Source organism: Podarcis pityusensis (assembly GCF_964106645.2).
Source record: "Podarcis pityusensis genome assembly, chromosome: 16".
Taxonomy (NCBI): domain Eukaryota; kingdom Metazoa; phylum Chordata; class Lepidosauria; order Squamata; family Lacertidae; genus Podarcis; species Podarcis pityusensis.
Window position 1 is genome coordinate 29454144 of NC_138041.1, and position 13046 is coordinate 29467189.

The 13046-nt window shown below is 47.0% G+C and overlaps 1 protein-coding gene and 1 long non-coding RNA gene across 2 annotated transcripts in view; one reads left to right on the forward strand and one right to left on the reverse strand.

Annotated features, from left to right (window-relative positions):
• Positions 1 to 13046, reverse strand: part of PPIL2 (peptidylprolyl isomerase like 2) — a 76248-nt gene that overhangs the window by 37133 nt on the left and 26069 nt on the right. The window contains exons 6-12 of the mRNA XM_080985190.1: positions 12569 to 12620; positions 10813 to 10904; positions 7933 to 8022; positions 5975 to 6050; positions 4618 to 4778; positions 1984 to 2059; positions 543 to 652 (exon numbers count right to left, since the gene is read on the reverse strand). Coding sequence (XP_080841316.1) covers positions 543 to 652; positions 1984 to 2059; positions 4618 to 4778; positions 5975 to 6050; positions 7933 to 8022; positions 10813 to 10904; positions 12569 to 12620 — 657 coding nt within the window. The remainder of the gene's footprint in view (positions 1 to 542; positions 653 to 1983; positions 2060 to 4617; positions 4779 to 5974; positions 6051 to 7932; positions 8023 to 10812; positions 10905 to 12568; positions 12621 to 13046) is intronic.
• On the forward strand, positions 575 to 3439 carry LOC308465445. The gene is made up of 2 exons (XR_013980446.1): positions 575 to 671; positions 3278 to 3439. It is a non-coding gene; the product is annotated as an uncharacterized lncRNA (long non-coding RNA).

The window sequence follows — 13046 nt, forward strand, 5'->3', positions numbered from 1 at the left end:
TCACAATTGGGAGTGCACTTTAAGGATCTCAATTGTGCACTGGCAGGCATGTCTCTCTACCCGCCCAACACTGGATGAGCCTCTGGCCTGATCCAGCAGGCTTTTCTCATGTTCTTATGACACCACATATGACGTAGGGCAGGTGGGTGAGGTTTGGGAGTAATGTCCTCAATGGTTAAATTTGTCTCACAGGCCGAAAGTTCCCCACTTATGCTGTAGATCAGTGTTTCCCAAACTTGGGTCTCCAGTGGCTTACAGGCTACAATTCCCATCATCCCTGACTATGGGTCTTGCTAGCTATGGATGATGGGAGTTGTAATCCAAAAAACAAACAGAAACAAAACAAACCACAGATGGGAGATCCAAGTTTGGCAAACACTGCTGTAAGTCTGACATCCTTCTCTGTTCATTCACAAATGCAAAACCTTGATAACGCAGCAATGAAAAGCAATGGCATGGCCCATTTTATTATTAGTCATTTTTACCAGTCTGTGACAGTGTAGTAATAGCATTTGTGATGGCATAATCGAACAGCCACGTACCATGTCGCAGTGCAATTCCAGGTTGAGATCCCCTTTGTTGGTGTGAAGTCGCACGTAGCCCTTCTTCTTCTTTAAGTACTGGTATCGCACCGTGTCGTCATCAATGGCAGCTGCTCGACGAAGCAAAGGGTGAAATTATTAGCACTTGTTAAATGTGTCTCAGTCATCGGTGACGATAACAATGAGTAAGACGCAACCTGCTACAGGGAACATCTTCACCCTCCACCTTTCAAAGGTCACTTGAAATTAGTCCTGCTCCCTTGTGCTTCTGGAGGCCAAGCAATGTGACTTGAGCTCAGAAGGGTCAGATAACCTTCCACGCGAAATGTCATTGTCGCCCGCTAAAATTAAGGGAATTAAGCCGCAGCTTGCCATGCATATTAAACGGCAGGCTTAACAGTGTTTTCAGAACAACTCGTCCTTTTATCATCTCCCCAATGACCTATGATACTTTCCCCCCAGGCAGTAATACATTTTTTTAAAAAAGCGTAGGTCACAGAATCATAGATTTGTGGAGCTGGAAGGGACCCCAAGGGTCATCCATCCCAGCCCCTGCAATGCAGAAATCTCGACTAAAGCATCCATGACAGATGGCCATCCAACCTCTGCTTAAAAACCTCCAAGGAAGGAGAGTCCACAGCCTCCCAAGGGGGACCATTCCACTGTCGAACAGCTTTTACTGTCAGAAAGTTCTTCCTGAAGTTTAGTCAGAATCTCCTTCTTAGGAACTTGAAGCCGTTGGTTCGAGTCCTACCCTCCAGAGCAGGTGGAAACAAGCTTGTTCTCTCTTCCACGTGACAGCCCTTGAGATATTTGAAGATAGCTCCCTCTCAGTCTCCTGAGCCAGTGTGGTGTAGTGGTTAAGAGCGGTGGACTCGTAATCTGGTGAACTGGGTTCGATTCCCCGCTCCTCCACATGCAGCTGCTGGGTGACCTTGGGCTAGTCACACTTCTTTGAAGTCTCTCAGCCCCACTCATCTCACAGAGTGTTTGTTGTGGGGGAGGAAGGGAAAGGAGATTGTTAGCCGCTTTGAGACACCTTAGGGTAGTGATAAAGCGGGATATCAAATCCAAACTCCTTCTTCTTCTTCCTCTTTTCCAAGCTAAACATACCCAGCTCCTTCAACCTTTCCTCATAAGTCTCGGTTTCTAGGTCATCTGAGGAACTTTTAGAAGAGGAAGGGGCAGCCCTACAATGTACCTTCTGCCTGGTGATATTATTTTTAAAGTGGAAACTGAGCCTGGGATTTTCTACATGCAAAGCATGTGATTTGCTTTGGCACTAACGTTGTGCCTTCATTTGCAGCTGCTTGTGGGGTTTTTTTACAAGAGGTGCGGGTTGTGTAGAGGGATGCCTCACCCCCCCCCCCCGCTACCTTGCCACAATGGGAAAGGGGTGTGAGAGAGAAGAGGACAAGCCCCGCCGCCTGCATGATGTTACCTGCTTCGTGCATCGTTTCAGGTGCCATGGCGGTGGACGTGAATGAGGCACTCACTCTGCCTGTGGAATAGTGAGCCTGTTGAAACAAACAAAATTACGTAATTCAAGATGCTTCTGTCTGGCTTTCCTTTTCAAAACAAAGACAGCTAACCATCACATGTGCGGTGATACAAAATCTTCCCACCTGCCCACACAGAATAATAATTTAAAAATGGCAAATGTTTAGCATATACAGTGGTACCCTGGTTCTCAAATGCCTTGGTACTCAAACAACTTGGAACTCAAACACTGCAAGCCTGGAAGTAAGTGTTCTGGTTTGTGAACCTTTTTCGGAAGCCAAATGTGCTCTGTTTTGAGTGTTATGCTTCCAATTTGAGTGCCACGCTTCTGTTTTGAGTGTTACACTGGGGTTTGTCTGTTTTTGCTATTTATTTTGGGTTTTTGTGACTGTGTGGAACCCAGTTCATCTACTGATTGATTGATTGTGTGACTGCAGTACATTGTTTATTGCTTTCATTTTATGGATCAATGGTCTCGTTAGATAGTAAAATTCATGTTAAATTGCTGTTTTAGGGGTTGTTTTTAAAAGTCTGGAACAGCTTAATCCATTTTGCATTACTTTCTATGGGAAAACGCACCTTGGTTTTGGAACGCTTTGGTTTTGGAACGGACTTCCGGAACGGATTAAGTTTGAGAACCAAGGCACCACTGTACCAACAAACGTGTAAAACAATATGTAAAAATCACACCACAAGAATTAATTTCACTATTGGGGAAGGGCGTCATTTCATCATTTAAAATCCACACTGTGCACCTCCAAACACATTTCTGCTAAGTTGGGCAAAAGGAGCAGGATGTTGCAGATTTGGTTGGTGCAAATCTACTACAGGCAGCGACCGATTTGCACAGGGGTTACCTTCTGGACCCCCGAGCACAACAGTGGGACCCCTTTTTGTGATGTCTTCAGGTCACTTCCAGATTTGGCATGACGCTTGTCTGCGCAGTCACACACATATCAGACATGCTTAAAACGGCCGCTGCCTGTACTTGCTTGCATCTTGGGGTTATATACAGCGTTGCTCATGCAGCACACTTCGGGTTGTGCGACAAAACTCCCTCCTCCTTTTCCCTGCATACCCTCAAAATCTGCTCCAGAGGGTTGGGAGACCGTCCCGAGCAGACTTCTTTGGGGGGGTGCAGGGGAGAGGAGAGGAAGGTGACATCCCATTGGACACAGCCCAATGTGTGTGATCCTATACAAGATGTACTGCTGACTGGCACTATTTCTTTTCAGGCTGCAATAATATAATCAGCAACACTCGGATGCACCATCAAGCCACAGAATCTGCATTCCAGACCGACAGAAAAACCAGGACCCCATCGCTGTGAAGAAATGACATACGGCAATCCTGCGCCACAACACTTCCCACCATAAACCAGGAGCCGTTGGATCCTCCAGATGTCTTTTGAGTTGCAGTTGTGTAACTGAGCTGAAATTCTAATTATTTTTACAGGCAATTCTCATGACTGTCTAACGCAGCCCTTTGAATCACTCTTGCGCATGGGAGGAATAGTGATGTTAAATCAGGCATAGGCAAACTCCGTCCCTCCAGATGTTTGGGACTACAATTCCCATCATCCCTAGCTAACAGGACCAGTGGTACAGGATGATGGGAACTGTAGTCCCAAACATTTGGAGGGCTGGAGTTTGCCTATGCCTGTGTTAAATTCTCGAGAATAATCTTTTGGAGAATATTCTCAAGGAATACGCTCAATTAATGAGGTGTGTACATTTAAAGCAGCTGTGTAGACGACAGAGAATTTACAGTTTGTGGAGAGTATTCTCTGGAGCATTTTCTAGCAGAGAATATTCTCACCTCACATCACCAGGGAGGAAGGAGGAAGGTTATGAAACCTCAGGATAGATCCCTTAATTTATGGGTTTTCAGAAGTCGCCAAGTGTTAGGAATGAAGGTTGGGTCAGTGCTCATTTACTTAAAACAGGGATGGGAAGTCTGGGGCCACAAGGTGCTGTTGGAGCTCAACTCCCATCAGCCCTAGAGAGCACGGCCAATGGTAGTGATGATGCGCCACAGGCTCCCCACCTCTGCCTTAAAGCATACCCATTAGAGCATAAGGCCACATCTGCACTGCATCATAAAATTCTGAGCAGTCATAGCAAAGAATCTTGGGAACTGTAGTTTGTCAAGGGTGCTGTTAAGAGGTTCCTATTCCACACCTATAACTACAGTTGCTAGAGTGGTTTAACAAGCACTCTTCCCAGGGAACTCTGGGAACTGTAGTTCCCTGAGGGGAACGAGGGCCTCCTAACAACTCTCAGACGCCTCAATAAGCAGGGCTGGAGGACGCAGGGAAGGGAGGGGAAAGCCACAGCTTCTGACAAGAGCCTGGTGTCTTGCATAATGTACAGTTTGATGGTACAACTACCAACACAGAGGCCAAGGTCCCAGCCAATCAACGGCTATTGCGGAGAAGTGAATCTGCGGCTGATTAGCCAGGCTGCTTCCCTGCTGCTGGTGCATCTAGCCTCTCTCTTTTATACCGAAGATGCCTCCTGCCTTTCCGCTAGCCATTCAGAAGTGGCCTTTTACAAATCAGCAAAACGCAACTCACCGCATTCAGCTTATCGACTTTCTTCTTCTCTGGACCCCTCATTGTTGCCGCCAAAACTTCATCCCCTTTGAATTCTTTGTAAAGTTCTGACAGAGTCTCCCGGGTCTCGACATTTGCATTTTTCAGGTAGTAGGACGGGTCTGACCTTGCTTTTTCATCATCTGCAAAACAACATCAACAGGAAAACGGCTTCTTGGCATTCACGGTTTTGCTGGTGTTTCGTATCTGACAATCTCTGGCACCCACAGCAGGTGCCTTAAGGCCAGGGGAACGGAATGGCCTCCCTAGTGAAGTGGCTCTGTCTGCCTCATTAAATTGCTCCCAAAAGTTAATAAGGAAGCAAGAAAGCCCAGCTCACTAGAGATGCCATTCTGTTACCCTGGCCTTAAGACACCTGAGGTATGTGTTTTGAGGATCCACCGTACTCCTCTGACAGTAATTGGTTTCAACTATTTTCAAAACTGAATTTCAAATTGTTGTCACCTTCTCTGGAACCTGATGATGAAGGATGGGTAAGAAATTTAAATAATAATTCAACGTTACCAAGGAAGCCCTGTCATGAGTTACCTCTCCCTGCAACCAGGAGGCGCCATTAACAGGCCCTGCTGATCGTAGGGCCCGAGGGGGTCGATCTTGGGGAAAGTGGAGTGGGTTTTTTTAGACACTTGGGTGTGAAGATTCTTGTGGCTTTGTACACCAGTACAGTGGTACCCCGGTACAGTGGTACCTTGGGTTACATACGCTTCAGGTTACATACGCTTCAGGTTACAGACTCCGCTAAGCCAGAAATAGAGCTTCAGATTAAGAACTTTGCTTCAGGATGAGAACAGACATCGTGCTCTGGTGGGGCGGCGGCAGCAGGAGGCCCCATTAGCTAAAGTGGTGCTTCAGGTTAAGAACAGTTTCAGGTTAAGAACAGACCTCCGGAACGAATTAAGTACTTAACCTGAGGTACCACTGTACTTGAATGGCTTGGCTCCCAAACAAATTGGCTCCCAAACGCTGCAAACCCGGAAGTAAGTACTCCATTTTGAGGAAGCCAAACATCCGACGCAGCTTCCGATTGACTGCAGGAAGCTCCTGCAGCCAATCGGAAGCTGCGCCTTGGTATTTGATCGGTTTCGAGAGTCAAACGGACTCCAGGAACGGATTAAGTTCGAGAACCAAGGTACCACTGTATTAACAGCTGGAACTGGGCCTGTTAGCTCACTGACTGCCAGCACTGCACTTTCAGGACAAGTAGCCCCATTGGGCTGTTCCACCGCATTTTGATGCGACAATGGCTCAGTCTGCTTTCCATTCAACGTTCTGCTTTGCTTCTTTCATGGCTTCCAAGCCTCCTGACAACCGTTCTTACCTGGATCGGTCACTTTCAAGTTGTTCTTCACATGGAAAAAGCCGGAGACGTTAAATTTGTCCAAATTGGTTGGATCCTAAAAACAAAAAGGAAACACAGTGCAAAAATATGTGAAGGCCAAGCCATCTTGAAACGTCAAGCCATGATGCTGATAATCCAACCACATTTATGCCGTTGTGGGGGGAGGGTGTTGCATTTTCTCCAGCAACAGCTTTAAATGAAACTCTTCATGCTAGGGTGCTCTATTCGAGTGTGACGAAACTTGAAGTCAAGTGGGGTGGTGGTGGTTTCCAACATGATTTGATGATTTTCTAGAGGCATATATCTTAACAGGGTAGTACGGAGGACAGAGTGTGGCCTCAAGTCCCAAAGCAACGCTGGGAGAACTGTCTGTCGATATGAATGCAAATGGGGAAAGTCAAGATGAATGCAGCATTGTGACTTTAGATAAGAAACCATCCAATATTCCATCACCACTAACTCACCAGAGAGCGCCAACTGCTCTGCCTCTCATTAAATAACATAATTATGTCTTTCATTCATCCCTGAAATTGTTTGCTTTCACTGGTGAATAAATCTTTAGTTTTACGGCTGGCAGTAAAACCAAAAGACATTTTCGAAGTCAAGCAGTGCGGGCCGGCACCCAACCGGCAGCCCACTGGCTTCCTTTCTCTCCCCTTTCTGCACGCTTGTAAATTATTTCCCTTTGTTTTCTCCTTTAAGAGCTGGGCGGCAGCTGAAGAAAATGGATTTTCATTGCACAGAACACAGACAGGCATAGAAGCTGCATGCAGAAGATTATTCTGCAGCTTGCTCTTTTCCAAATCACGTTTTATTACTTCCACAGTTTTTGAAAAGAGATGTAGAAGATCAGGAATGGTGGACCTCAGCCCCAGGGCCCGTATGTGGCCTCCCACGACTTTATGTGGCCCTTGAAACTCTCCCTGGGCCACAACCCCTCCCCAGCCACACTCTTCACAGGCCTTGCTTCACACCATCTTTGAGTGCTTTTGCCTTGACGGAATGTGCCTCAAACTCAGATTTTGCGTCTAGCTTGCCTAGGCAGTTAGTTAGCTAATTGTTGTTGATCAATTAATTTATATACCACCTTTTTGCCAAATCTGCTTCCAAGCAGTTTAGAACTATTAACACAAGTACATAATTAAAATACATAATAACAAATCCATTAGAGCAATCAAACATTCTTAGCGGGTTGGCATCCATCTGTCTCAAAAGACAATGGGATTGTGCCTCAGGGGTGAAGTCAAACCGCTGCCTTGGCAGCGCCAAAGTGACCTCTGCAGGGTGCAAGTCTGGGCAGTGTGTATGGGGGTCCTGGGCTGTCCAGAGGACAAGACCCCCCACTCTCAGCCTTGCTGATCTGGACCAAAGGAAAGCGGAGCAATATGCTTGGCTGCAGGTGTGGCCGGAAGGAGCAATACAAGGTGCCATCCAAACATCTTAGGGCCCCCACTCTGGATCTGCATAGAGTTTACTCATTAGCCTTCTCTTCTCCCGAAGATATCCAGCAAGACAGCGGAAGTGTAGGGTCAGAGCTTTCCTTTTCCTAGATGGGGTACTTTCCCAGGTGGAGGAGCCCCATCTGCTCCTCATTTCACTCTACTGCACATGCAGAAACTGCCTTCTGGACGGCTGGACCCACTATTGGTGCTGTCTGCTCAATCTGTCAGAGCCTGCTTTCTCATGCAGTGGAAGTCTCACTGAGGGTTTGAGACCCATCGACTACCCTCACCTGGTTTAGCTGGCCAGTCAAAATCATTTCTTGGGTGCAGCAGGTGACAACTTCTTGGAGCCACAAGTGAGAGCTGAGTGCAGGGTGGGGACGAAAGGTGGGCAAACTACCCCCAAAGGATGATGATATCCCCCTCGCCTAATACCCCATACATCCCTTATTTAAACATCCTTAATTAATTAAAACAGTGATAACAGTATCTTACCTGTAGCGTGATAATATCTTGCCTAGTAAAGGGCTCGTCACTTAAGAGATCTTTGTAGGTTTTTGTTTTTATGTTCAGCTGTTCAACTGCCTTAAAAAGTGAGACAGAGAAAAAGACATATGAAATCAGAAAAGATGTCCCAAAAGCTTAATGCAATATTTTACCTTTTACAATCCTATAAGGCAACAGCAGGGAACCTGTGGCCCTGTGGATGTTGTTGGACTTCAGCCAGCAAGGCCATTCAATGGACAGGGATTGTAGGAGCTGTAGCCTAGCTATAAGAGCAGTTCTGCTAGATCAGGCCAGTGGCCCACCTAGTCCAGCATCCTGTTCTCACAGTGGCCAAGCAGATGCCTCTGGGAAGCCAACAAGCAGGACCTGAGCACAGAAGCACTCTCCCACCCTCTGTTTTCTATCAGCTGGGATTCAGGAGCACTACTGCCACCAACCAAGGAGAAGAGAAGTGTTTCTTCTGGTTCTTTTGGGTGCAGGGGGAAAATGAAAACACTAACTTCTAAAGTGCTGTGTTTTAGAGTTCAGTTAATCCATGCACTAAGAATACTGTAACCACAAGCATTAAGAACGCTGTAGGCACAGACCCAACTGCCAGGTTTTAACAATATTTTTGTAGGACTCAAAAGCTCATGAACCTTAAGCGGATTACAGTGGAACCTCGGTTTTCGAACGTAATCTGTTCCGGAAGACCATTCGACTGCCGAAACGTTCGAAACCCAAAAACCTCAATACAATAGGAAAACTGAAATTGGAAGCCACGTAACACGTTCGGCTTCCGAAAATCGTTCGAAAACCGGAGCAGGTCCTTCTGGGTTTTCAGCGTTCGAAAGCCGAAATGTTTGACTACGGAGGCGTTCGGCAACCGAGGTTCCACTGTACACTGTAAAATTCCAAGTCGCACGTTAGCCACACGAAGGGAAGGGCCAACACATAGATGGGGAGCAGTGACACAAAAGTTCCCCCTGCCTCTGTCATTGCGTGTGACGCCAGTTCTGCCCCCAACTTCCACACAATGAGCTGCATGTTGCAAAGAGGAGCCCAAGAAGCACTCAGCACGATGGACAGATCCTGTGCAGAGCCTGTACACCCTGGGCAGTAGAGTAGACGCCCTTTTGCAGATGAAGGGCTACCACATGAAAGATGAAGTGGGCTCGTTTTCTGCCACTCCAGAGGTTAGCACCCAAACCCATGGATTCAAATTAAAAGAAAGGCAATTCCGATGAAATATAGCTTTCTGGCAGTAAGAGCTGTTCCACAGTGGAGTGGACTACACTGGAATGTGTTGGACTCTCCTTCAAACAGAGGTTGGATGGCCATCTGTCAGGGATTCCTCAGCACTGCAAGGGGTGGACTAGATGGCCCTTGGGGGTCCCTTTCCAACTCAAAAAATTCTATGATTCTATGTCTGTGTGTCGAGTGTGAGGCCAGTAGTGTATGTTGATCATACCTGGTTGCATTTCCCTTTCCTATTTCTTCCAATTTTGTAAACAGGTTTCATTCTTTACTGCTATTTTTAATTGTTACTTGCCTTTTCCTTTTAGTGAGCTTATTTGGGTTATGCCTTGGTTCTAAACCAGTGTTTTGGACGTCTTTAGCCAGATCTGCTACAGTGTAATCTGGCTTCTTTCCCTTGAGGCCCCAGAAGCAGAGCGTGGTACTTTGGATTTTCTCTTTGGGATCTTGGGGACACCCAGAGCACAGCTTGAGATCTCCTGGCTCCAGCTGGGTGGACAACTGCCCTACCCAATAGGGATGGTTTTACACCCTGGATGTTGGCACCATCTGAACCACTGAGAACCAAGGACTTGGATTTTGGGTGAGGTTTTCTTGACAGCATGAATCGGGATTGAGAAATTCTTTGGACAGCAAAGTGCATTAATGATCGGGTGATATCAAGGAGAGGTGTTCTGACATCAAGGATCAGCATGACGAAGGAGCAACACACCATTCCGAGTCATGGCTGGAATATTGCTAGGTGATGCTGCTGGGTATTTTTTAAGCCTGGGCATTCTTTGCCTCCATTGTGCTCTGGAATGTGCCCTGTTCCGTTTTCAGAATCAACACAGAGCATTTAAACAAAAGGGGTCAGGAGGTGACTGCGTAGCAAGAATTCGCGTCAAAGGAGCAGAAATCTCAGCACCCAAAAGCTCCCGACAGGAAAAAGGGCAGCTGCAAGCAGAAGTACAAGTGCTTGTCATTTATAGCTTATCGTGGTTTTGAATAAGGAACAGGTATATATGCAAGCACGGCAGAACCAAAGCACGATTCAAAAATTATAACCAAGCAGAAAGGATTTAAGGGTAATATCCAATTAACATTTATCATTTAAAAGTGGCTTGTTTGTTTTTAAGCCACCCTTTGTCTCCCTCCCAGTGTAGTTCAGCAAGCTGGTACTGCCCAACTTCCCCACCCCTCTGTAGCCCCTAGACACATATCCCAGGGCCTTTTTGGGGTCCTCCTTCCATGAGATGCTTCTGGGGCAGCAGAACTGTCTGCTGCTGGGAATACCCCTTTTATGTGGAGCCAGCTGTAGAGCAGGAGGTGTGAGGAACCTTTTGCTCTCCAGATGCTGATGAACATCATCCCTGGCCTTGCTGGGGCTAATGGGAGTTGTAGCTCAGCAACATCTAGAGGGCCCAAGCTTCCTCACACCTGCTCTGAAGCTGGCTCTGTGTAAAAGCATGTGAGATGCAACCTGCTTCAGCAGGCTCCACAGAGTGGGGGGAGTGGGGCGGAGAGAAGGTTGTATACTGCCTTGCAATATTTCATAAGAAAGCATCATTAAATATACAAACAAACCAAGGATCCAGACACCGATATTTTCTAACAGGGTAACTTCATAACCTGGTTCAGTAGAGAACTCACCTCATAAGCGAACACGTTCCCAGTTGTCTTGATAGCCACTATGTGAGAATTATTGGTGAACACAGTGAAGAGAACCGGGCAGTGGTATTTACCTGATTTGGAGAAGGAAGAGGGTTCAGAAACGAGCGGCAATTATTACATGCATTGTGCAATGTGCAGCAGATGCTACAAGCAACTTTGTGAATAATATACAGAATTATATATGTGTGTTTGTAGTTATATACAGATATTGTCAGGGGCTGGATTGAGGAGGAATGGGGAGGACTGTCCCTCCTGAACCTTCCTGAGAACAGGAGGATAGATTTACAACAGTGGTTTGCAGAAGGTCATAGTTCAGAGGCTGCAGAGGGGAGAAGCTGGGAAATACTGGGAGAGGAAGAAGCAGGAAGAAGCAGCACCAGGGGAGAGACAGCTGACAGATTTAGTGTCTTTGGAAAGCATTCCTGATCCCCCCTCTCCCAGGACCAGGCAGGCACTGAGAGCAGTAGAACAGAAAGCTCAGAGGCAGAAAGCTCAGATCAGCCAACACGGGGATGACGTAGAATAGGAGAGACAAAGGGGGGTGGGACTTTACTCAAATCAATGCCATTATCTAAGAGATACTGCATTTCTTTGTCTCTCTGTATGAATACTGAATAAAGTAAAGGTAAAGGTAAAGGGACCCCTGACCATTAGGTCCAGTCGTGGCAGACTCTCGGGTTATGGCGCTCAACTCACTTTACAGGCCGAGGGAGCCGGCGTACAGCTTCTGGGTCATGTGGCCAGCATGACTAAGCCGCTTCTGGCGAACCAGAGCAGCGCACGGAAACGCCGTTCACCTTCCCGCCGGAGCGGTACCTATTATCTACTTGCACTTTGATGTGCTTTCGAACTGCTAGGTTGGCAGGAGCAGGGACCGAGCAACGGGAGCTCACCCCGTCGCGGGGATTCAAACCGCCGACCTTCTGATTGGCAAGCCCTAGGCTCAGTGGTTTAACCCACAGCGCCACCCGCGTCCCACTGAATAAAGTACTTGGTAAGAACTCTTCTTGTTTATCTGCTTCTTGGCTGCCACCGTGGGAGGGATCAGATTCCCCGAAGCCTGACAGACATATAGATATAGATATATAGATATATAAGAACACCTTCCAGCAGAAGCGGCTGATGGCTAACAAGTCCAACGGTTGCTCCTCCATTCCTTTCTTCCTCAGAACAACCCTGTGAAGCTGAGAGTTACTGGCTTTTATGGGTAAGTGGAGATCTCAGGTCTCTCTTGTCCTATTCTAATCACTACACTGCCCTGGCTCATCACACAGCATTCCAAAAATTATGGCCTTTTCAAGTGCAACAGCAGCAACCTAATGGTACGTGTGCACCACAAAGCAGAAATATATTCACGTATCAATCCATGTTCTTTTGCAGTTCTCGAAGTGGTCTAACAATCAATCCCTATCCCCAGGGAATTCTGGGAACTGCAGCTTTCTGTGGGGAGAATAGGGGGGTCTCCTAACAACTCTCAGCACATTGGACAAACTACACCTCCCAGGATTCTTTGCAGGTAGTCATGACTGTTTAAAGTCCATAAGCAGATGGGGCCTATGCAAGAGAAAGAGAGGGGGGGGGGGAGAGAGAGAGAGACAACTTCAGATTGCATAACCCATCTGGGCAATGGTCTGTGTCACTCTGCATTCTGTGTGCCATCTATTCACATTTCCAGCTCCTTTAAATAGAAGGGGGAGGGGGGAAGCTTTCAAAAGACTCAAGAGTGCCGACTCACCATTGCTGTTTTTAGCAAAGTTCAGTTTGATGAGAGATTTGGCCTCCAGCTTCTGCAGGGGGTAAACAAACATAGCGGTTAATCATCGTCCCTGGCACTGACCCCAAAGAGAAGCGAAGAAAGTAACCATGGCATTAAGTGACTCAGAGCGCAGCGCAGATGCTCTCGCCACCACACAGATACAGAGAGAAAACCATCCGCCCAAGATGTGCTGCTGAATTGAACGGGCATCCTGGACATGACACCATCCACACAATTACATGACTTGTTTATTTATTAATTCGTTTCTTTAAAGTAAACCGGAAACAGCCCTCTCCAAATCCACATCAGGCCTCTGTAAGGGAATTTTTTTATTTTCTGCACCCAGCGTAGCTGCGATGCACCTTTTACCTGGGTTCAAGATTAAAGTTGCAGTTGGCACCAACAGCACCCCCCGCCACCAATGAAAATAGCAATGGGGGCAAGTGTTCGAAATTCG